General features: G+C 41.5%; 1 protein-coding gene across 5 annotated transcripts in view; it reads left to right on the top strand.

Moving 5' to 3' along the window:
• The window catches only part of LOC128690508 (ubiquitin-conjugating enzyme E2 E1), a 103024-nt gene extending 78112 nt beyond the window's left edge, over positions 1-24912 (top strand). For all 5 annotated transcript variants that reach the window (XM_053779176.2, XM_053779175.2, XM_053779174.2 and 2 more), the window contains one exon: positions 23272-24912. In XM_053779176.2, coding sequence (XP_053635151.1) covers positions 23272-23369 — 98 coding nt within the window. In that variant the 3' untranslated portion in view covers positions 23370-24912. The remainder of the gene's footprint in view (positions 1-23271) is intronic.
• The last annotated feature ends 1417 nt before the right edge of the window (positions 24913-26329 follow it).

Raw genomic sequence — 26329 nt, 5'->3', positions numbered from 1 at the left:
GTGCAATTATTTAATAAATGTATGGAAGAGGGTAAGGTACCTAGGGATTGGCAGAGAGCATGCATAGTTCCTTTGTATAAAGGCAAAGGGGATAAAAGAGAGTGCAAAAATTATAGGGGGATGAGTCTGTTGAGTATACCTGGCAAAGTGTATGGTAGAGTTATTATTGAAAGAATTAAGAGTAAGACGGAGTGAATAGGATAGCAGATGAACATAGGGGGGCAATGTGGCAGAGTTGCTTTAGGAAAGGTAGGAAAGAGGGGCATAACGATGGCATGTGTAGCAGGACAAGACCTACATTACTCAGGAGGAAAAGGCACTCCCAGGACATAAGAGTGTATCACTCTGAAACTCCCAGAGCGTTCAGGCTTTAGGAAAGGTAGGGGGTGTGTGGACCAGGTGTTTACAGTGAAACATATAAGTGAACAGTATTTAGATAAGGCTAAAGAGGTCTTTGTGGCATTTATGGATTTGGAAAAGGCGTATGACAGGGTGGATAGGGGGGCAATGTGGCAGATGTTGCAGGTGTATGGTGTAGGAGGTAGGTTACTGAAAGCAGTGAAGAGTTTTTACGAGGATAGTGAGGCTCAAGGTAGAGTATGTAGGAAAGAGGGAAATTATTTCCCAGTAAAAGTAGGCCTTAGACAAGGATGTGTGATGTCACCGTGGTTGTTTAATATATTTATAGATGGGGTTGTAAGAGAAGTAAATGCGAGGGTCTTGGCAAGAGGCATGGAGTTAAAAGATAAAGAATCACACATAAAGTGGGAGTTGTCACAGTTGCTCTTTGCTGATGACACTGTGCTCTTGGGAGATTCTGAAGAGAAGTTGCAGAGATTGGTGGATGAATTTGGTAGGGTGTGCAAAAGAAGAAAATTGAAAGTGAATACAGGAAAGAGTAAGGTTATGAGGATAACAAAAAGATTAGGTGATGAAAGATTGGATATCAGATTGGAGGGAGAGAGTATGGAGGAGGTGAATGTATTCAGATATTTGGGAGTGGACGTGTCAGCGGATGGGTCTATGAAAGATGAGGTGAATCATAGAATTGATGAGGGGAAAAGGGTGAGTGGTGAACTTAGGAGTCTGTGGAGACAAAAAACTTTGTCCTTGGAGGCAAAGAGGGGAATGTATGAGAGTATAGTTTTACCAACGCTCTTATATGGGTGTGAAGCATGGGTGATGAATGTTGCAGCGAGGAGAAGGCTGGAGGCAGTGGAGATGTCATGTCTGAGAGCAATGTGTGGTGTGAATATAATGCAGAGAATTCGTAGTTTGGAAGTTAGGAGGAGGTGCAGGATTACCAAAACTGTTGTCCAGAGGGCTGAGGAAGGGTTGTTGAGGTGGTTCGGACATGTGGAGAGAATGGAGCGAAACAGAATAACGTCAAGAGTGTATCAGTCTGTAGTGGAAGGAAGGCGGGGTAGGGGTCGGCCTAGGAAAGGTTGGAGGGAGGGGGTAAAGGAGGTTTTGTGTGCGAGGGGCTTGGACTTCCAGCAGGCATGCGTGAGCGTGTTTGATAGGAGTGAATGGAGACAAATGGTTTTTAATATTTGACGTGCTGTTGGAGTGTGAGCAAAGTAACATTTATGAAGGGGTTCAGGGAAACCGGCAGGCCGGACTTGAGTCCTGGAGATGGGAAGTACAGTGCCTGCACTCTGAAGGAGGGGTGTTAATGTTGCAGTTTAAAAACTGTAGTGTAAAGCACCCTTCTGGCAAGACAGTGATGGAGTGAATGATGGTGAAAGTTTTTCTTTTTCGGGCCACCCTGCCTTGGTGGGAATCGGCCAGTGTGATAATAAAAAGAAATAAATAATATAATGTATATAATAAGTACATAGTACATATCATGATACACGAGGTCCAATAATAATACAAAATTGGAAATCTTTACTGTGGCTACTAGTGAAGAAGTCCACTATATAAAATTAAGTGAAACCTCGTAACTGGAATATGCTCAAATAAAAAATGTCATGCATGGGCATAATTCGCAACATAAATAATAATCTCGTTTATCTGTTGCTCCTCTATAAATGTGCATATACAGAAGTCTGTCCATCAGCCTTTTACCCACCAATACATAGTCCAACAAACTGCTGTCATTATGCCCCATGTCATATATTGTATACTTATCCTTTTTTTCCTTCATATATTTATTAACTATTACTAAACCTCTTTCTGTGCAAAGTTAGGTCAAACTTACCTACTATGCCCTCTACAACAGTTGCTCCCACTTCAGCATTTAGGTCCCCCACCACAATTAGTGGAACCTCAGTACTCAAACAGCTCCCTACTCCAACAATTCGGTATTCAAATACTGTTTGGTAAAAACATTGCTCGTAGTTGATCGTTTGCTTGGCACTTGGCCAAACAAACACAACCTGCCAGAACTTGGCTGTAAACTATTTCATGTTTCTTCAGTTTTTGGTGTTTTTTTTTATACAGCCTCTCCTCACTTTACGGATTTCCATTCCTAAGACCACGTCAGCATACGAATTCGTTGCTAAGTGAAGAGCATACTATAGTGGTATTGGGTTTGTGTCAACCATCTTTGATATTGTTTTTAGTGTCACCTTTGCACCATTTATAACACTTCTGGTATGTTTTTAAATGTTTATACAGTGTACTGTATTTTTTTTTTTTTTTTTCAACAAGTCGGCCGTCTCCCACCGAGGCAGGGTGACCCAAAAAAGAAAGAAAATCCCCAAAAAGAAAATATTTCATAATCATTCAACACTTTCACCACACTCACACATTATCACTGCTTTTGCAGAGGTGCTCAGAATACAACAGTTTAGAAGCATATACGTATAAAGATACACAACATATCCCTCCAAACTGCCAATATCCCAAACCCCTCCTTTAAAGTGCAGGCATTGTACTTCCCATTTCCAGGACTCGAGTTCGACTATATGAAAATAACCGGTTTCCCTGAATCCCTTCACTAAATATTACCCTGCTCACACTCCAACAGATCGTCAGGTCCCAAGTACCATTCGTCTCCATTCACTCCTATCTAACATGCTCATGCACGCTTGCTGGAAGTCAAAGCCCTTGCCCACAAAACCTCCTTTACCCCCTCTCTCCAACCCTTTCGAGGACGACCCCTACCCCGCCTTCCTTCCCCTATAGATTTATATGCTTTCCATGTCGTTCTACTTTGATCCATTCTCTCTAAATGACCAAACCACCTCAACAACCCCTCTTCTGCCCTCTGACTAATACTTTTATTAACTCCACACCTTTTCCTAATTTCCACACTCCGAATTTTCTGTATAATATTTACACCACACATTGCCCTTAACCCTTTGACTGTTTCAGGCCCCTCTCTGAAACTGTCATTCTATGTCGCTCAATTTTTGAAAAAAAAAAAAATTATTTTTTCTTATGAAATGATAGAGAATCTTTTCCCGATGGTAATGACACCAAAAGTTCGAAATTTGGTCGAAAACTCGTGGAATTATGCTCCCGCGAAGTTAGAGGTCTCGGCAACATATGCGTATCGGCGATTTCGCCGACTTTGAGCCCAATTTTCAGCCAATTCCATTGTTCCAGTTGACCAAACTCATAGCTATTTCTTTAGAACTCCATTTTGTCTATCAGCTGAGTACAAGAAACCTCCCATTTACTAATTTGGACTACCCAATATGGTGGTCAGAAATTGGCAATTTGGCCAATTTCACGCAAAATAAAAAAGATGCCAATTTCAAAATAGGGTCCAGAATAAACAAGGTAGACATTCGTGGCACTAAAATAACATATGCTCTGTTCATTAGTCACATCTCTAGGCCCCTCTTATATTATTATTGCTTTCTATTTTGATTTTTTATTCATACAAAAAAATACAAAATTTACTGTTATGCAGACGACTGCATTATTGTAAAAATGGTATAAATAATATCAGTGCACTAGTGAAAGAATATTAGACTCCCCAGTTGACGTGTATTGGACGTGTGGTGTGATTTATGTACTCTTGAACATTGGTAAAAATCGAACATTTCCGCTACTTTGAGCTCAGTTTCAAGGTCGTTTTCATCGTCAAAGTAATGAAAATCATCTCTATTTCTGTAATATGTTTTCCATTTTATCACCTAAGACCATGAAAACGCGAATACAACGATAAATACTATACGAAAATACACCTCAAAGTCGGCGTTTTATTCCAAAAAAACGATCAGAGTTTTTTTTTTCTCATTACGCAATGTGTGCTGCAGGATTTTTTTTATGTGGTGCACACTGACCACACAGACCCATTCTCTCACATGTGGGCCTACCAGCTTTCTCCCACTTGATTTGAAGCCGCTAGAATTATTGAGTATATATACGTCAGAAACATTGGCTCGTAAGACGTATTTATACGTCGAAAACAGTCAAAGGGTTAAACAGGACATCTCCACTGCCTCCAACCGTCTCCTCACTGCTGCATTTACCACCCAAGCTTCACACCCATATACGAGTGTTGGTACTACTATACTTTCATACATTCCCTTCTTTGCCTCCATAGATAACGTTTTTTGACTCCACATATACCTCAACGCACCACTCACCTTTTTTCCTTCATCAGTTCTATGATTAACCTCATCCTTCATAAATCCATCTGCTGACATGTCAACTCCCAAGTACATGTATCTGAAAACATTCACTTCTTCCATACTATTCCTCCCCAATTTGATATCCAATTTTTCTTTATGTAAATCATTTGATACCCTCATCACCTTACTCTTTTCTATGTTCACTTTCAACTTTCTACCTTTACACACATTCCCAAACTCATCCACTGACCTTTGCAATTTTTCTTTAGAATCTCCCATAAGCACAGTATCATCAGCAAAAAGTAACGTTGCCAATTCCCATTTTGAATTTGATTCCCCAAAATTTAATCCCACCCCTCTCCCGAACACCCTGGCATTTACTTCCTTTACAACCCCATCTATAAATATATTAAACAACCATGGTGACATTACACATCCCTGTCTAAGACCTACTTTTACCGGGAAGTAGTCTCCCTCTCTTCTACACACCCTAACCTGAGCCTCACTATCTCAGTAGTAGTACCAGTTCCTAGTAACCAGTTACCAGTAACCAGTGTACCAGTAGATGACTCGCTACCAACCATCTGCGTGAATCACTGACTGATTATTCATATTGCTGCTGACCATAGCAGGATTTCAAACACCCCTCACCCGTAGGCACTTGTGGGTCAGTCGAAGATAGGGAGCAGAGAGAGGCAGGTCGGCTGTTGGTGCTTTCCCATACTTTGTTATATTATACGTACTACCAGCCTACGTGAGTATTTCTACCCATCCACGTTTTATCGAAAACCCACATGACAACTATCCTCATGAAAACTCTTTACAGCATTTAATAACTTACCACCTATTCCATATACTTGTAACATCTGCCACATTGCTCCTCTATCCACTATATCATATGCCTTTTCTAAATTCATAAATGCAATAAAAACTTCCCTACCTTTATCTAAATACTGTTCACATATATGCTTCAATGTAAACACTTGATCTACACATCCCCTACCCACTCTGAAACCTCCTTGCTCATCCGCAATCCTACATTCTGTCTTACCTCTAATTCTTTCATTTATAACCCTACCGTACACTTTTCCTGGTATACTCGGTAAACTTATTCCTCTATAATTTTTACAGTCTCTTTTGTCCCCTTTCCCTTTATATAAAGGGACTATACATGCTCTCCACCAATCCTTAGGTACCTTCCCCTCTTTCATACATTTATTAAACAAAAGTACCAACCACTCCAACACTATATCCCCCCTTGCTTTTAACATTTCTGTCATGATCCCATCAGTTCCAGCTGCTTTACTCTCTCTCATTCTACGTAATGCCTCACGTACCTCCACCACACTTACATTCTGCTCTTCTTCACTCCTAAAAGATGGTATACCTCCCTGGCCAGTTCATGAAATTACCACCTCCCTTTCTTCCTCAACATTTAAAAGTTCCCATCTACTAACTCCCCTACTCTGTTTTTAACTGACAAATCCATACTTTCCCTAGGCTTTCTTAACTGTTTAACTCCAAAATTTTTTCTTATTTTCATTAAAATTTCTTGACAGTGCCTCTCCCACTCTTTCATCTGCTCTCCTTTTGCACTCTCTCACCACTCTCTTCACCTTTCTTTTACTCTCCATATACTCTGCTCTTCTTATAACACTTCTGCTTTGTAAAAACCTCTCGTAAGCTACCTTTTTCTCTTTTATCACACCCTTTACTTCATCATTCCACCAATCACTCCTCTTTCCTCCTGCCCCCACCCTCCTATGACCACAAACTTCTGCCCCACATTCTAATACTGCATTTTTAAAACTATTCCAACCCTCTTCAACCCCCCCACTACTCATCTTTGCACTAGCCCACCTTTCTGCCAATAGTCGCTTATATCTCGCCCGAACTTCCTCCTCCCTTAGTTTATACACTTTCACCTCCCTCTTACTTGTTGTTGCCACCTTCCTCTTTTCCCATCTACCTCTTACTCTAACTGTAGCTACAACTAAATAATGATCCGATATATCAGTTGTCCCTCTATGAACATGTACATCCTGGAGCCTACCCATCGACCTTTTATCCACCAATACATAATCTAACAAGCTACTTTCATTACGTGCTACATCATACCTTGTATATTTATTTATCCTCTTTTTCATAAAATATGTATTACTTATTACCAAATCTCTTTCTACACATAGCTCAATTAAAGGCTCCCCATTTACATTTACCCCTGGCACCCCAAATTTACCTACTACTCCCTCCATAACATTTTTACCTACTTTAGCATTGAAATCCCCAACCACCATTACTCTCACACTTGATTCAAAACTCCCCACGCATTCGCTCAACATTTCCCAGAATCTCTCTCTCTCCTCTACACTTCTCTCTTCTCCAGGTGCATACACGCTTACTATAACCCACTTTTCACATCCAATCTTTATTTTACTCCACATAATCCTTGAATTTATGCATTTGTAGTCCCTCTTTTCCTGCCATAGCTTATCCTTCAACATTATTGCTACTCCTTCTTTAGCTCTAACTCTATTTGAAACCCCTGACCTAATCCCATTTATTCCTCTCCATTGAAACTCTCCCACTCCTTTCAGCTTTGTTTCACTTAAAGCCAGGACATCCAGTTTCTTCTCATTCATAACATCCACAATCATCTCTTTCTTATCATTTGCACAACATCCACGCACATTCAGACTTCCCACTTTGACAATTTTCTTCTTCTTATTCTTTTTAGTAATCTTTACAGGAAAAGGGGTTACTAGCCCATTGTTCCCGGCATTTTAGTTGACTTTTACAACACGCATGGCTTACAGAGGAAAGATTCTTATTCCACTTCCCCATGGATATAAAAGGAAAAGTAATAAGACCAAGAACTATTAAGATAAAATCAAAGAAAACTCAGATGAGTGTGTATAAATAAACGTGTACATGTATGTGTAGTGTGACCTAAGTGTAAGTAGAAGTAGCAAGACGTACCTGTAATCTTGCATTTTTATGAGACAGACAAAAGACACCAGCAATCCTACCATCATGTAAAACAATTACAGGCTTTAATTTTACACTCACTTGGCCGTCTCCCACCGAGGCAGGGTGACCCAAAAAAGAAAGACAATCCCCAAAAAGAAAATACTTTCATCATCATTCAACACTTTCACCACACTCGCACATTATCACTGTTTTTGCAGAGGTGCTCAGAATACAACAGTTTAGAAGCATACACATATAAAGATACACAACATATATATATATATATATATATAATATATATAAACAAACACTTATCTCTGGCTGAAGGAGACTCGAACCTACGAACCTTAGGACAAGGTACGCAGTGCTTTACCAATCTACCCACACTGGACCAATACCTTGGCGTGTAACATGAGCTACACGTTTTTGATCCAAGGCAGCCAGCTTTCAGGGAGAAGGCTTACAGCTTTTCATCTCATCCCCTGCATGCATCAGCCTTACTAGAGATTTGAACAATGCAAGGAATTCGCGAGAGCATGCGAAATATACACAAACACTGATCTCTGGCTGAAGGAGACTCGAACCTACGAACCTTAGGACAAGGTACGCAGTGCTTTACCAATCTACCCACACTGGACCAATACCTTGGCGTGTAACATGAGCTACACGTTTTTGATCCAAGGCAGCCAGCTTTCAGGGAGAAGGCTTACAGCTTTTCATCTCATCCCCTGCATGCATCAGCCTTACTAGAGATTTGAACAATGCAAGGAATTCGCGAGAGCATGCGAAATATACACAAACACTGATATCTGGCTGAAGGAGACTCGAACCTACGAACCTTAGGACAAGGTACGCAGTGCTTTACCAATCTACCCACACTGGACCAATACCTTATGTAACATGAGCTACACGTTTTTGATCCAAGGCAGCCAGCTTTAGGGAGTGCTTACAGCTTTTCATCTCATCCCCTGCATGCATCAGCCTTACTAGAGATTTGAACAATGCAAGGAATTCGCGAGAGCATGCGAAATATACACAAACACTAATATATATATATATATATATATATATATATATATATATATATATACATATATATATATATATATATATACATATATATATATATATATATATATATATATATACAGGAAGGCCCCGCTTTACGGCGTTTCACTTTACGGCGTTCCGCTAATACGGACATTTCAAATTATGACCAAAATATATATACTAATACGGTCACCGTGCCCCACCCTGTTTGTTTAATTCTCCATGAGCTCAGTAAGCACTAAGTCTCTCCATTTTGTCTGGAAACTCCAAAATTTCAAATGTTTTTAAAAGTTATTTCATATTTTATATATACTCTGATAATTATACTTATGTATACCTGTACCTAAATAAACTTACATACATCGAGTCATTTAAATGTCGTATATTACGTTAATATACACATTTTCATTAATCCATCCATGATATTTTTTTCAAAATTATATAATAAACACGATGCATAACATATAAATAAGATAAATACACCCCACAGTAGAATAAATAAACAAATGTGAGATGTCGTAGCAGACGACTTGCACAAGTGGTGATAATAACAATACTGAGTCTCATTAAATGTCGTATATTACGGTAATATACACATTTTCATTAATCCATCCATGATATTTTTTTCAAAATCATATAATAAACACGATGCATAACATATAAATAAGATAAATACACCCCACAGTAGAATAAATAAACAAATGTGAGATGTCGTAGCAGACGACTTGCACAAGTGGTGATAATAACAATACCGAGTCTCATTAAATGTCGTATATTACGGTAATATACACATTTTCATTAATCCATCCATGATATTTTTTTCAAAATTATATAATAAACACGATACATAACATAAAAAGATGATAAATACACCCCACAATAGAATAAATAAACATAAATATAAGATGTGGGAGCCACATAACTTGTACAAGTGACGCCAAGAATAACATTTTCTCTAATCTAACATAAGAGTAAATGTGTTGTATGTATGTAAGTAAGTTTATTCAGGTATACACAAATACAGTTATATATATATAACAACATATACCTATATATATATATATCAGAGCTTATATATATATACAGACACAGAAATGTGTGTATATATATATATATACACACACACACACAGTGGACCCCTGCCTTACGATATTATTTCATTCCAGAAGTCTGTTCGGGTGCTGTTAGAGACCGAATTTGCTCCCATAAGGAATATTGTGAATTAGATTAGTCCGTTTCAGACCCCCAAAAATACACGTACAAAAGCACTTACAAAAATACGCTTACATAATTGGTCGAGTTGGGAGCTGATCGTAAGGCGGGGGTCCACTGTATATATGTTGTGGAGGGAGTAGTAGGTAAATTTGGGGTGCCAGGGGTAAATGTAAATGGGGAGCCTTTAATTGAGCTATGTGTAGAAAGAGATTTGGTAATAAGTAATACATATTTTATGAAAAAGAGGATAAATAAATATACAAGGTATGATGTAGCACGTAATGAAAGTAGTTTGTTAGATTATGTATTGGTGGATAAAAGGTTAATGGGTAGGCTCTAGGATGTAAATGCTAGGGTGTTTCGGGAGAGGGGTGGGATTAAATTATGGGGAATCAAATACAAAATGGGAATTGACAGTTGCTTTTTGCTGATGATACTGTGCCTATGGGAGATTCTAAAGAAAAATTGCAAAGGTTAGTGGATGAGTTTGGGAGTGTGTAAAGGTAGAAAGTTGAAAGTGAACATAGAAAGGAGTAAGGTGATGAGGGTATCAAATGATTTAGATAAAGAAAAATTGGATATCAAATTGGGGAGGAGTAGTATGGAAGAAGTGAATGTTTTCAGATATTTGGGAGTTGACATGTCAGTGGATGGATTTATCAAGGATGAGGTTAATACATACATACAGAGGTACAAAAAAATACAGGTAAGAGCAGCATGCCAAAGCCACTTATATGCATAGCATTACGGGCTGGCTTAAAATTAACTTAAGATTAACTAAGCAATGATGAAATCAATGATAAAACATTATTGTAAACAGATAACTATAAAGCACAAATGAGTATTACAAAGACAGGTCATATGGTTGCATGCTTTGCTGTACATTCAGTCGAATGGAGTATTCTGTTAGGTAGTGTATCGTAGAATTGATGAGGGGAAAAAGGCGAGTGGTACGTTGAGGTATATGTGGAGACAAAAAACATTATCTGGGGAGGCAAAGAAGGGAATGTATGAAAGTATAGTAGTACCAACACTCTTATATGGGTGTGAAGCTTGGGTTGTGAATGCAGCAGCGAGGAGGCAGTTGGAGGCAGTGGAGATGTCCTGTCTAAGGGCAATGTGTGGTGTAAATATGCAGAAAATTCGGAGTGTGGAAATTAGGAGAAGGTGTGGAGTTAAAAGTATTACTCAGAGGGCTGAAGAGGGGTTGAGGTGGTTTGATGATTTAGAGAGAATGGGTGAAAGTAGAATGACATGGAGAGCATTTAAATCTGTAGGGGAAGGAAGGCGGTGTAGGGGTCATCCTCGAAAAGGTTGGAAGGAAGGGATAAGGGAGGTTTTGTGGGCGAGGGGCTTGGACTTCCAGCAGGCGTGCATGAGCGTGTTCGATAGGAGTGAATGGAGACGAATGGTATTTGGGACCTGACGATCTGTTGGAGTGTGAGCAGGGTAATATTTAGTGAAGGGATTCAGGGAAACCGGTTTTTATATAGCCGGACTTGAGTCCTGGAAATGGGTTTTGGGATATTAGCAGTTTGGAGGGATATGTTGTGTATCTTTATACATATATGCTTCTAAACTGTTGTGTTCTGAGCACCTCTGCTAAAACAGTGATTATGTGGGAGTGAGGTGAAAGTGTTGAATGATGATGAAAGTATTTTCTTTTTGGGGATTTTCTTTCTTTTTGGGCCACCCTGCCTCGGTGGGAGACGGCCGACTTGTTAAAAAAAAAAAAAATCATAAAAATGACAGTTTTTTGACTACCACTCACTACTTTGTGACTATCAATATGGCTTCATGAAAGGTTAGTCTGCTGCAGATATGTTGTTTAACCTCTCCACTACGTGGCACCAGTCACTGGATGAATCCAAAGTCAGCTGTGTGGTAGCACTGAACATTGCTGGTGATTTCGACTGGGTGTGGCACCAAGGCCTCTTAGCAAAACTGCAAGCTCTGGCAGTTGCAGGCTCTACGCTATGTCTCCTCATTGATTACCTTCATGGTAGATCTCTAAGGGTAGTTCTCAGTGGAATGGAATCAGCAAGACATCCTGTTGGGGAAAGTGTTCCACAAGGAAGTGTTCTAGGACCATTGTTATCTAATGTCTACTTCAATAACCTTCTTCATCTCATTCTAGAATCCCATGCATATGCAGGCACAACTGTACACTGACATTCACTTATCCAAGAGAAGAAATGCCAGCTGCTCTAAGCTACATCAATCACCATCTAAGAGCTATATCAGATGGCAAGTAACATTTGCACCTGAGAAAACACAAATGATGATCTCTAGGCACCATGATGGTAATGCCGGTGCAGTAGTAAGGATGAATGGGAGGATGTTGGCATCTGGGGAAGAAGTTGATATCCTTGGGGTGAAATTTGACTCCAAACTGACCATGAAAAACCACATTGTAAATTTTGCAAACAAGGTAGCCAGGAAGCTTACAACACTTCGCTGTATCTTGTATCTGCTTGACAGCAGGGGTTGCAAGATTTTGTACGAGGTACAAGTATGCTCACACCTTGAGTATGCTCCACTTTCTTGGTTCGCCTGCCCCCCTTCTCGTCTGCGACTGCTTGACAGAGTAGAGAACAGAGCAAGACGTCTCATCTCTCGCCTGGACCAATCCTGGATAAGATCTGTCATTTTAGCAAAGCCTTCAACACAGGAGAGATGTGGGTGGCCTTACTGTTATGTGCAAGACCAATATTGTCAAAGTACCACACTTGGATCCACTTTGAGGACAGCGTGAAGCAAGTTTCTATACCAGATAACGGGCAGAAAGCAGCAACTTCACTTTGGCTGTACCTTTCTCCAGAACATCAGCTCATCTGAGATCATTTATTCCCAGGATGACTAGAGTATGGAACACATTCGTACAGCATTATGATGTCAAAGATAGTCAGTTGATCAGATGAAAATGCTGGCCCACAGATGCCTCCAACTTCATCCTATTCCCTACCTGTATGGTTTCAAATGAGCTGATGTAAGTAACAGCTCTTAGCTTGTCAATAAGTTCGGAATCCTTAACCTGTAAATAGCTTGTCAATAAAGCTAGGGATCCTTAACCTAACCTTGTCAAACCCTGTGTAAATAAAAAAAAAAGGGGGGGGGGGGGGAGCAGGCTAAGAGAGTGGTAAGGGAATGTAAAAAGAGAACAAACAAATGGGACAGTGGGTGAGGTGCTGTCAACAAATTTTACTGAGAATAAGAAAAAGTTATGGAATGAGATTAATAAGTTGAGACAGCCTAGGGAACGAATGGAATCAACAGTTAAAAACAGAAAAGGGGAGTTATTGGATGGAGAGAATATTTTGAAGAATTGTTAAAAGTTGATATAGAGGGAATCTGTGATTTCATGTATTGGCCAGTGAGGTATAGCATCTTTCAGGAATGAGGAAGAGCCAGATGGGAGTGTAGGGGAGGTGCGTGAGGATGTGGGTAAAATGAAAGGGGGATAAAGTAGTGGGAATTGAAGGGATCAAGGTTTGGAGTTTGTGGTGGAGTTATTATTGAAAGAATTAACCCTTTGAGGGTCCAGAGCCTCAATCTGAAACTTGTCCATAGGGTCCAAGAATTTTCAAAAAAATTTTATGAAATGGTAGAGAACCTTTTTCTGGAGGTAATAAAACAAAAAGTACAAAATTTAATGGAAAATTGATGAAATTATGCTGTTGCAAACTTTGGTACATCAGCGATATTTACGCATTGGCGCCTCTTCAAGGGGGGCTCCTTGGCGTGGTGAAGAGGCTCTTGGTCTGAGGAATTAGACCTATCGGTCTTCTTCCTCAGACCGAACCTAATTACCCCCCAATCTCCCCTCCCCTATCCCACCCTCCCCATCCTCCCCTTTTTCCTTTCCTCCTCCTCCTCCCCACTCCTCCCTTTTGCCCTTCCTCTTTTTGTCCTTTGGGATTTCTCCCACAGGCGCGCTAGTTCCTGGGTAGGAGAAAGGATACCGGGGTCCATCCCATTCCGTTGAGGTTCTTAGCGGTGGCGTAGTTTGCCGTGGAATCTGGATCGCCTGGGGATGTCCCGATCCCTCTCCGGTATCCCGGAGTAGCTTTGGGTGTCTTTCGGGCGACGAGTGTATCTCTGGAAGCCACCTTTTGGATTCCGGGGGTGGTGGCCGAAGGAGGTATGCTTTGTGGTGGATATCCGGCCGCCCTCTCTTTTGTCCACCGAGGTAGCTCGGCAGATGTGAGGTTGCTATCCGGGATTGTTAGTTTACTAGCATGATGGGTAGGGTATGGCACGGGTTCCATGCTGCATCTGCGCTACTTGCGGTGCTGAGGTCCTCTTGGGCGCGGAGGGAGATTTCTGGCCCTTTCATTCCTCCTAGGACCTATCCCTCCCCGGTCCCCCCTTTTTTTTCTTTTTTTTTATTTTTATTTTCTTTTCTTCTTTCTTTTTTTTTTCTTAAAAACAAAAAGAAAGAAGTAACCTAACCATGGCAGCCCTAGTCCATGAACCTGGTACCCCCGGGCCCCTTCTTGATACCGCACCCCGTTCTGACCCCGCCTCGTCTTTGGACCACTCTTCAGACATTCCTCATGCCTCTGTACCTATTGCCGGTGCTGTTTCCTCACCCGCTTCAGGTACTGAGGCCTCGACTGACTCCTTCGATTTATCAGACCTTCGCTCTCCTCTGACTATGCTTCCGGCCTCTCCCTCTACGGTGCGGCAATTTTCAAATCGCCGACCCGTTCCACGTCGGACCAACTCTGGTCCCACGCCTAAACGTCAACGACAATTACCTGCTGATGATACTTCTCCACCTTCACCTTCTCGTTCTTCTCAGAAACGATCGACACGTCCTTCACTACCTTTCCACGCTCAGTTTTAGACTGAACAGTGGACTAAATTCTTCACTTTACAACCAACTTCCTCTACTGCCTATCTTTCTGACCATAGTATTGGCAAGGCACTCCTACGCCATGTTGGTAAAGATATTTCTTTTCATGCTCTTAAGAGCGGTACGCGCATCATTACCGTACAGAATGCTACCCAGGCTCGTGAGCTCTCTCGTCTTTCCCATATAGATACTGTTCCTGTCACCCTTGAAAAACATCATTCCCTCAATTCTTGTAGTGGTACCGTCATTCTGCCCCATACCATAGTTCAACAAAATTTCCAGACATGTGGCACCGACATTCTAGAACAGCTGGAACTCCAAGATCTCCCAATCCTCAAGGTAGACACTTACGTTCTTCCTGCCCATGGGCGGAGACGATACCCTAGCAATGTGGCTCGTTTAACTTTTGACAGCCGAGAACTCCCATCCTCAGTTTATATAGCAGGACATCGGTTACAAGTTCGAAAGGTGATCCCTACACCACAACAGTGTAGAAATTGCTGGCGATTTGGCCATCCAGCGAAATATTGCAGATCTATCGCCAAATGCCCAGTCTGTGGTGCCGATGACCATTCTAATACGTCTTGCAATCGATCTCCCTCTTGCCTTAACTGTCATGAGGCTCACCCTTCGTACTCTCGCCGTTGTCAGGTCTATTTAAACGAGCGGGAAATCCGTTACCTCAAAGAGACAGAAGGTCTCCCTTATGCCATGGCAGTTTCTCATCTCCGCCTCCAAGGGAGACTCCCACGTGTTTCTTATTCCCGTGTTTCAAAACGTCCCCCCACTTCTGGTATCCCATCTTCTACACCCACCTCTGTGGTTACCTCTCCCATAATCACTCCTGTATCTAATCCTTTTGCTGTCCTCGGCTCAGACGTCCCTACTTCAACGCCTCAGTCTAATCTCGCTTCTTCGAGTTCTCTCTTACAAGCCTCAGTATCGACGAGACCTCGTACGACACCTCTTCCCAATCGTCCCTCTACTTCTCAAAAGTCAAAAAAAAGGTCCGGTAACACCTCCTACCCATCTTCCACCTCCTCATTTTACCCTCCCTGTCTCTGTCCCTAGTTCTTCCCCTCTCACTGGCTCAGTTACAAGTGCAGAGGTTCACCCTCCTCCTCGTAATGTACCTTCCTCCCCTGTTCCCTCCCAAGTTTCTTCCTCTTCTGCCACCTCCCAGGTTCCTGTCTCTTCTGTCCCCTGCCACGCTTCTCCAGTTCCCTCCACCCTTTTGGCCCCCCCTACCTTGGTACAGTCCAATACAGTTCCAATCTTTACTCATCCTCCCCCTACCATTCCCAATATTGTCTCCCATACGACATCTCTGAATTCCGAAACACTTGAAGCAATCTCTGAATATATTGCAGAGACCAAACCATCAATGGACACTGATCCACCTTCCGCTCTTTCTCTCTCCTCTGCTCCATCTGCGCAACTCCTTTCTTCACAGCGCACCGTTCCTTCGCTGCTTGAACATTTTCCACTGCCTCCGCATGTGGACTTTTCTAACCCTTCTAGTCCGTAGGAACCCTTACCTGCGGATTTCAAGTATCTTTATCATTGCCAATCATGGCCTTTTTACAGTGGAATATACGCGGCCTCAGGGGTAATCGGGGTGAGCTTCAGATGTTACTCTCCCAGTTTGCCCCTGTTGGTGTTTGCTTACAGGAACCAAAATTACACTCTGCTGTTATTTCTCACATCTCAGGCTATAATTTATTGTATTCTTCAGATCCTTTTCCTGATGGGACCTTTAATGAAAGTGCCCTTCTTCTCCGCACTGATATTCCGTACCATCAGCTATTTGTTCATACTTCGCTGCATTACACAGCAGCCCGTATCCACTTACATAGGTGGTATACGCTCTGTTCTTTATATCTCTCTCCTTCTCGGGCATTATCTATTCCGGATTTTGCCTTCCTTGTTTCGTCATTACCGCCACCGATTCTGTTACTTGGTGATTTTAATGCCCACCATTTCCTCTGGGGGGGGGTCTCACTGTGATTCCCGTGGAATTCAGTTAGAGGCTTTTCTTGCCACCCACCCCCTCCATGTTTTAAATACAGGTACTCACACCCATTTTGATCCTCGGACTCATACTCTCTCTTGCATCGATCTCTCAGTTTGCTCTTCCTCCGCCGCATTAGACTTCACTTGGTCTGTTCTCCCGGACTTACATGACAGTGATCATTTCCCAATCATTCTTACTTCCCCTTCATATTCGCCACCTCTTCGCACCCCACGCTGGCAATTTAATCGGGCAAATTGGAACCTTTACTCACACCTGACTGTTTTTAAAGAGGTTCCTTCTTCGTCCTCCATCGATGAGCTTTTACACCTCTTCTCGTCCTCCGTTTTCACCGCAGCTTCTCATTCTATACCCCAAACTTCGGGCAGGCATTCTCAGAAATGCGTGCCTTGGTGGTCTCCTGCTTGTGCTCGTGCAGTACGTTTGAAACGCTCTGCATGGGGCAGGTACCGGTACAATAGAACCACAGAGCGACTCCTTGATTTTAAACAGAAGCGTGCGATCGCTCGCCGTGTCATCCGTGACGCTAAACGCACTTGCTGGCGAGATTATGTCTCCACCATCACCTCTGCTTCCTCTATGAGTGCAGTCTGGAAAAAAGTACAAAAACTGAGTGGTAAATATTCTCCTGACCCGGCTCCTGTTCTGCGGGTTGCCGGTGTTGATATAGCAAACCCACTAGATGTTGCCAATGAAATTGGCAATCATCTGGTCCGTATTTCTCAGGGACTCCATCTATGCCCCTCATTTCTTTCCTCAAAGTCTGCCAGAGAGTTAGCACCCTTGGACTTTTCTTCTCTCAGAGAAGAACAGTATAATGTGCCTTTTACACTTCAAGAACTGGAGGCAACACTCTCAGCTTGTCGATCATCGGCAGCTGGGCCCGACGACATTCATATTCGTATGCTACAACATTTACATCAGTCAGCCCTTGCAGTCCTATTACGCCTTTACAATCTTATTTGGTCACAAGGAGTTCTTCCACAGCTGTGGAAATCCGCCATTGTTCTCCCTTTCCGCAAACCAGGCACTACGGGACATGAAACCTCCCACTATCGTCCCATTGCTCTTACCAGTGCAGTTTGCAAAGTAATGGAACGTCTAGTAAATAGACGTTTAGTGTGGTATTTAGAGAGACACAACAGTCTCTCCACTCGTCAATATGGCTTTCGTAAGGGACGTTCTACCATAGACCCCTTACTGCGCTTGGATACGTATGTTCGTAATGCCTTTGCGAATAACCACTCAGTTATTGCCATATTTTTTGACCTTGAGAAGGCATATGACACAACTTGGAGGTATAATATTTTAGCCCAAGCCCACTCCTTAGGCCTTCGAGGCAATCTACCATCCTTCCTTAAGAACTTTTTAACTGACAGGCATTTCCGTGTTCGGGTTAATAATGTGCTCTCCCCGGACTTTATCCAAGCTGAAGGTGTCCCCCAGGGATGTGTTCTGAGCACAACACTTTTTCTCCTTGCTATTAATGATTTGGCCTCTAGTCTTCCATCAAATATTTGGTCATCACTCTATGTTGATGACTTCGCTATTGCCTGTGCAGGCGCTGACTGTCACCTCCTTACAGTTTCTCTCCAGCATGCAGTCGACCGTGTTTCCAATTGGGCCACCACACATGGGTTTAAATTTTCCAGCACTAAAACCCACCAAATCACTTTCACTAGACGCTCTGTCATCTCCGATCATCCTTTGTACCTCTATGGCTCCCGTATCCCTGAACGTGATACAGTCAAGTTTCTGGGCCTCCTCTTTGATCGTAGGTTATCCTGGAAACCTCACATTACCTCTCTGAAGGCAACTTGTCACAGCCGGCTGAACCTTCTTAAAACCCTTGCTCATCTTTCGTGGGGAGCGGATCGTCGAACCCTCCTTCACCTACATTCCACCCTTATTTTATCGAAACTTGATTATGGTGACCAGATCTATTCAGCGGCATCTCCTGCTACTCTCTCTAGCCTTAACCCCATTCATCACCAAGGATTACGTTTATGCCTTGGTGCTTTTCGCTCTTCCCCTGTCGAAAGCCTCTATGCAGAAGCGAACGTTCCATCCTTATCCGATCGCCGTGATGCCCATTGCCTGCGCTACTATGTACGCTCTCATGATCTCCGCAATCCTTCCATTTATAGAATGGTCACTGATATTAGTAGACATTCTTTATTTGTTCGCCGCCCCTGCTTACTCCGTCCCTTCTCTCTTCGCCTTCATTCGCTCTTGTCTTCTCTTCAACTACCACCTTTCTATGTACATGTAGCATCTCACTTTTCCCTACCCCCCTGGGAAGTTCCAGCTGTTCGAGTCTGTTCTTTCTCCCTCCCTTGCTCGAAAGCCCAACTGTCTACGGTCGCTTCCCGCTCTCTTTTTCTTGACCACTTTCACTCTCATTCTCATGCCATTGCTGTGTACACAGATGGCTCTAAGTCTTCTGACGGCGTAGGATTCGCAGCAGTGTTTCCGGACAGCGTCGTACAAGGGCATTTACTATCTTCGGCTAGTATTTTTACTGCTGAATTATATGCCATCCTTACAGCACTTATCCGTATTGCATCTATGCCTGTGTCATCATTTGTGGTTGTCTCAGACTCCCTTAGTGCTTTACAGGCTATACAAAAATTTGATACACCTCACCCCTTAGTCCTCCGTATCCAACTTTGGCTACGCCGCATCTTTACTAAGCATAAAGATATTGTTTTTTGTTGGGTCCCTGGTCATGTTGACGTACAGGGCAATGAACAGGCAGACACTGCTGCGCGGTCAGCAGTACATGACCTACCAGTTTCTTATAGAGGTATTCCATGTACGGACTATTTTGCTGTAATATCTTCCCACCTTCACACCCGTTGGGAACAACGTTGGTCTACTATGCTCGGCAACAAACTTCAGTCTATTAAACCGAGTATAGGTTACTGGCCGTCTTCTTATCACCAGTGTCGAGGTTGGGAGACTACTCTCTCCCGTCTTCGCATTGGCCATACTCGTCTTACTCATGGATATCTCGTGGAGAGGCGTCTTGCTCCTCTCTGTGAGAATTGCCAAGCTCCATTATCAGTCAGCCACATTCTGTTGGACTGCCCACTTTATCAACGAGCACGCAGAATTTACCTCTGTCGTCGTCTTCGCCCCGCTGCTCTCTCTTTACCTTCCCTTCTCGCTGATGGACCCACCTTTCATCCGGACTCTCTCATTGACTTTTTGACAACGACTGACTTACTTCACAAATTCTGATACTTTCAGCCCTTTCTACTTGAATCTCTTGCTACCCTCTACCCCCGTACTATCCCCTGCCCCGCTGTTTTCTGTAACCTGCTGATCATCCCCCCTCCCTTCTGCCATCCAATTCCCTTGCTTCCTTCCCTACCCTGCAGCGCTGTATAGCCCTTGTGGCTTAGCGCTTCTTTTTGATTATAATAATAATAATACGCATTGGCGATTTTGCCCACTTTGAATTTGATTTATGGCCAATTACATAGCTCCAGTCGATCAAATTCTTAGCTATTTCACTACTACACGTTTCATTTTAGTGATTGAGCACAAGAAAATGTCCAGTCATCTATTTCGACTACCCAATAAAGTGATCGAAATTGGTAATTTGGCCAATTTCACAAATTTCAAAATACAGTGGACCCCCGCATAACGATCACCTCCGAATGCGACCAATTATGTAAGTGTATTTATGTAAGTGCGTTTGTACGTGTATGTTTGGGGGTCTGAAATGGACTAATCTACTTCACAATATTCCTTATGGGAACAAATTCGGTCAGTACTGGCACCTGAACATACTTCTGGAGTGAAAAACTATCGTTAACCGGGGGTCCACTGTATACCTGTTTCAAAATTGGGTCCAGAATGAACAATGCAGGCATTCCTGACACTACTATAACATTTCCTCTGTAATAATTGTGTAAATAACATCAGTGCATTTGTAAACTCATGTTAGACTTGCCTGTTAGTGTGTATTGGATGTGTGATGCGATTAGTTTACTCTTGAACATTTGAAAACTTCAAATGTTTCCGCTACTTTGAGCTCACTTTCAAGCTATTTTTCCTTCCTAAAAAGACTCAAAATGATCTCTATTTCTGTAATATATCTTCCATTCTATCAAATGACTGATAAAAACCATACGAAAATACACTGTAAATTCGTTGTTTTAAACCAAAAATACTGTTGCATTTGTTTTCCTCATTATGTACTGCATGCTGCAGGACATTTTTTATATGGTGCACACTTACCACATAGACCCATTCTTTCATATCTAGGCCCAAATTTACCACTCTCAGCTTATCTGGGTGAGGTGAGCTCATCACATAGTATTATGGCATGGACTCTGGCTTCAAAGCCATAGAACAGTGGCTTGGACTCTCAAAGGGTTAAGGGTAAGACGGAGAGCAGGATCTTTTTGGGTCACCTTACCTTGGTGGAAGACAGCAGGTTTGTTGAAAAAACTAAAATACATGTACCTTGTTTATTCTAATTTTTTTTTTTTTTTACTATTTTGGTCTTCTAATGTTATGTATAAGAAATACTTATAATATTACAATTGTCTGAGTATAATACTCCTTTAAACATGGAAATAAGTAACGTTGTTTGGCTGTACTTGGCTATACTGGGTTAAATATACTTCATGCGCTTTGTGGTCGAATTCCACTGTTAGTATCACGAAATTTGTAATAAATTTGGAATGAATAAGTCATCTTTGTGCCACTTCCCCACACACTGTTGGTAGTGAAGCTGCTGGTGGAACAACAGCTCCTGGTTTTGTTGTTTACTTATGCTAGTTAGGCATATGTACTAGTATGCTAGACACAGCTCACACCTGAATAGTCAACCATGATGTACTCTGCGGACTCTCCTGGTCTTAGATTTTTTTCAAGTGTGAATAGATTGTAGAAGACCCAAAGAGTTGTGATGTCAAAAATATTGGCAGGTAGCAGATTTGAAGGTACGAAAAATTGTGTAGTAGTAGTAGTATGTTGGACACATTCGTCAGTTGTGAATTGGTTCATTGGACACGGTTTAAAGGTTAAGGGATGCAACACTGGCTGTTTGCAATAGTTTACCATAATACATAAAATTTCTAGAGTATGTGCAACAGAAGTGGTGGATGAGCATGCTATAAATTGCTTCCTCCAAGCCAAGCATGTTAGGATCATGCCAGATATGTTGGCAGGGTAATATCCCTATAGAACAAATCAATTTCATATACAAATAATGTTTACATGTAGCAATTAAGGTAAGGCTTTGCAGGCAAATGCTTCCACCAATTTTTTCTAGTATAGCTTAAATGGTAACCCTCTTTCATCATCACAACCCCTGAAAGTGCTGACAGGAATGATTTATCTAAAAAAGAAAAAATGCCAAAATGATGGGGAATATTTTCTGAAGACAATGAGGGGGAACAATGCAAAATTTGATGGAAAACTTGTAGAATTATGCAGGCTCAAAATTGGCAGTATGGGTGCAATTTATTCAATTTGATCCATTTCCTAGCTATTTCACTAATGTGCCTTCTGTTCTATTAAGGGCATGAAACTACCCATTCTACTATCAGAATTATAAAGTGCAGAGAAGCTAATAATTAGTTAATTTTACACAAGTCAGCAAATTTCATTTTAGAAGCAGTTCAAAATAAACAGTAGGGTTTTCAGCCACAAAAACAACCTTTTCTCTGTTCATTAATCATGTGTCCAGGCCTCTCCTACATAACACTTAGCCTCTATTTTGAATCCATCATCACACAAAGGATCAGTTTTATCCAATTTCTTGGATAACTAAATCTAATCAAGAATGATTGGTCATGGTTTAGGACATCCCAACAATTGAAGCAGACCTAGTAAAAGCCTATAAAACAGACCCAGAGGAAGGGAAGATTGTAACGGTCCCTACCCTTCCTCTGGAAAATTGTCAAAAGTTTAATATTTTTGCCATTTTGAGGCCTATCAGTTGATAATAAGAAACAGCCAAAGTAACCATGGAAAAAGTAACCTGGAAAATTCACGAAAGTCACCATTTTAAACCATACACAATGTTTCTTTGCACTGTACACATTCACTGCACAGGTGCATTCTCTAGTGTCTAGCCAATATATACTGCTCATAGCATATTTGAGGGTGCTTTGCTTAAAATGTAGATAGATGTGAGGGACACTGGCATCAGTAATGTAGATCTATGTGGGAGACTGTGAAAGAATTAAAAGTTAAATATTTTAACTCTTCAGTATATGAAAAAATAATTCAGGTATAAAGTACAGCATATATTTTTAGGCATGTTTCATTCTTGTACTTTCATATTTGTTCATTAAGTAATAATGTATCCTGTTAGAATGATGACAAATTCTGTCAGTTTCATTGTCTGTTTCCCATTCATCTTGGCTTAAATATTTGCATCTCCCTACATTTGCATTGAAATTGTTGTTGCTTTAAATTTCTCTTCAGTAGAAGCTTACCTCTAATGCATTTTGATTAATTTTTTGTGTAATATAGTAGTGTAAAATTTTGAAATCTGGCTATGGCCAGATCACCATTTACCTACTAGTATCTACTTTGTTCTTGGGAGAGTGCTATATTATATAGGTAATTGATTAGTATTTCTGTTTCAGCTGATCCGCTGGTAGGGAGCATTGCCACGCAGTTCCTCCAGAACCGGGAAGAACATGATAGAATTGCTCGGCTCTGGACCAAACGTTATGCTACGTGATCACTTGTATCTAGTGTCAACAGGGTATTAAGCATCTCTTGCACCATGCCAGTTAGTGTTTTAGCCAGCCTTGTAAAAGTGATTTGAAGTCATTTATTTATATAGGCATGCATATTGTATTGTTCACGAATCGGCTGGAAATAGAAAGCTTCTAAATTTGTTTGTGGCATGGTGAAAAAGATTGTGGTCATTGTTCATTACCTCATTTTCCAATATTTCCATATTTTGTCAGATTCACTCATTATTTTTCCTTTATGCATATGGTATTGATGAAACTGAATCCTTTCAGTGTTTTAAAGACTTTTTTTTTTGTTTTGTTTTTGATTGGTTCCTCATGACAGTATTTTGATGACTCTACTTATCATCCATGTTCAGTTTGGCACAAGTTGAGTTAGCAGCAGTGCACTGTCTCCATCTGAACTTGCCACATAGCTGCCTCTCCTAGATAGCTTCCAGTCTGTCTATAGTAACAGTGCCACTAGTCTACTAGCAATGTTGCCACTAGTCTATTTGCAGTGTTACCCACTCAGTGTTTCAGCCTTTTGAGAGGTTGCTCTGCCCCCAGTGTGTTAAGGAAGCCTGTGCTCTTTCCACATTGTCGGAAGATTTTGAGCATTGCCACTCCAATCTTGAGGGAGAAGTGCTGTGTTCAGTCATAAAGTTCGGTGCTCCTACAGTGTAATATGAGTCAGCAAGTTATTAGGGATACAGTGCTCTTCCCACAGTGTTGCAAGGATGAATCAAGTGTTGTAAGAGATTGTATGCTATTTCTACAGTGCTGTGAGGGAGCAGGTGCTCTCCCCAGTGTTGTGGGACGAGTTGTCATCCCCACAAGTTGTTAGTCAGTCTATATTGTTCCCACAAAATTGTAAGAAAAGTACTGTACCCATAGCATTGAGGTGTGATTACTGTTTTTATAAGGCCATTGATGATTTAGCTGTAACTGTATACTCTTGTATGTTAGTTGGAGTACTTTGTGGGAAGAATACCCATTAATTTGGATTAACAGAAGGTTGTGTACATTGTGGTACACCAGTCAATTTCTTTTAAAAATTGTTAACCCAATTTCAGGTTTAGTCAGCCTGGGTAATAATCATATGGAACGTAACTAGACATAAGTGTAGACATAAGTTATTCTGATTTTAGGGTTGATATTTAAAATATTTCCATCTCTGGGTTTGTTGTTTACATGTTGACTGTATGTTTTGTGCTGCCTCATTTAACATCAGTGAATCTACTTGGGCTGCGAGTTACAATGATTGTGAGTAATGCAGGAGATGGATATACTAAGATTTTCTTCACTTCCATGTATTTTGTTTTCAAATTGCTCAGTTATGTAACTTGGCCAAATGAGTTTGCTTTTACTCTTGCTTTGTGAACTGGAGAAGTTAATTATCAGAATGTCCCTTTTGTCATGCAAGAATACCTCATTATTTTGCCATTGTGTGTTGTGTGTAGACATGTAGCATACACTATTATTAAAGCAAGTGCATAGTGGCTCATAAGGTGTAATGGTAAGCATCCAAATAATGCTGGATTTAGTTGTGATTTTTTTCTTTTCCTCATGAAAGAACATTAATTATTAGTGTGACTCTGCTCCTCACAGGGAAAATATAAAATCGAAAGAGAAATGGACTCGAACATTACTGGTTACATAAAATGGTGCTGGATGTGTCTTAATGAAGACTGGAATGAAGCATGTGGAGCAGCCATCCTTGCATCAGTCTTTTGTATTTTTCTGTCATCGATAAGCAAAACGGGGTCAGCACTGATGGAATTCTTCTGGTATGATTAAGGTACTTTTAAGGCTGGGGAAGTGTAGGGCCTCCCCTGGAAGGGTCAGGCATTCTAGAGCATGTACCTAATGCAGGGTCCCCTGGCAGGGTTGGGCATTCTAGAGCATGTACCTGACACAGGGTCCCCTGGCAGAATTGGGCATTCTAGAGCATACAACTGATGCAGGGTCCCCTGGCAGGGTTGGGTATTCTGGAGCATGCACCTGATGCCAGGTCCCTGGGCAGGGTTGGGCATTCTGGAGCATGCACCTGATACAGGGTACCCCTGGCAGGGTTGGGTATTCTGGAGCATGTACCTGATGCAGGGTTCCCTGGCAGGGTCAGGCATTCTAGAGCATGTACCTGATGCAGGGTCCCCTGGGAAGGTTGGGTATTCTGGAGCATGCACCAGGCACAGGGTCCCCTGGCAGGGTTGGGCATTCTGGAGCATGCACCAGGCACAGGGTCCCCTGGCAGGGTTGGGCATTCTGGAGCATGCTTCTGATGCAGGGTGTTGCTCAGCAACTGTGCAGTTAATCACTTGCAAGCTCTTCACAAATTGAAAACCTTGTTGATTCAATTTTATATTTATTTTTAGTCATTGTCCTTCTAGATTTGTAGTTTTTGGTTTCAACTTTGAGAGCTACACCAAAAATATCCTAGATAAAGCGTCGAGTATGGAATAAATGTTAAAGAAAGCTTCCTGTACCCCCATATCTAATAAAAAATAAAAGTTGGTATTTTGAAGAGACCAATACACATATTTATTTGTCTTTCGGTGCCCTTTTGGGAATACCAGTGAGTGTGATTGTGAGGGTTTTGGAAATTTGAGATTGTTTTCAAAGTATGACATAACAGTTGTTGTTTACAAAGTACTGTACATTATAATTTACATGTGCAGGACACTCTTTAGGACAGTAACACCAGCCACATTCAGAGTGCTTTAGCTGTGAAAGTCAGACAGTATTTTTTGAATAATTCTTTTGATCCCCATATTTATTGTTGATAATGCAACAGGTTTCCTCAAGTTTTTTTTTGTTTTAAATGGGACAAAACAACAGTTTATGGGTATTCCTGGTGGGTGCTTCCCCAGCCCATGAGATGGTAGTGAAGTTAGTCTGTGTATGGTGCATCCTTAATGTTGTGCGTTATGTTTAGTATGGGTCACCCTACTTTGGGAAATGG

The sequence above is a fragment of the Cherax quadricarinatus genome, chromosome 29 (assembly GCF_038502225.1).
Source record: "Cherax quadricarinatus isolate ZL_2023a chromosome 29, ASM3850222v1, whole genome shotgun sequence".
NCBI lineage: Eukaryota > Metazoa > Arthropoda > Malacostraca > Decapoda > Parastacidae > Cherax > Cherax quadricarinatus.
The sequence above is the reverse complement of the archived record's forward strand: the minus strand, read 5'-3'. Positions and strand labels throughout refer to the sequence as shown.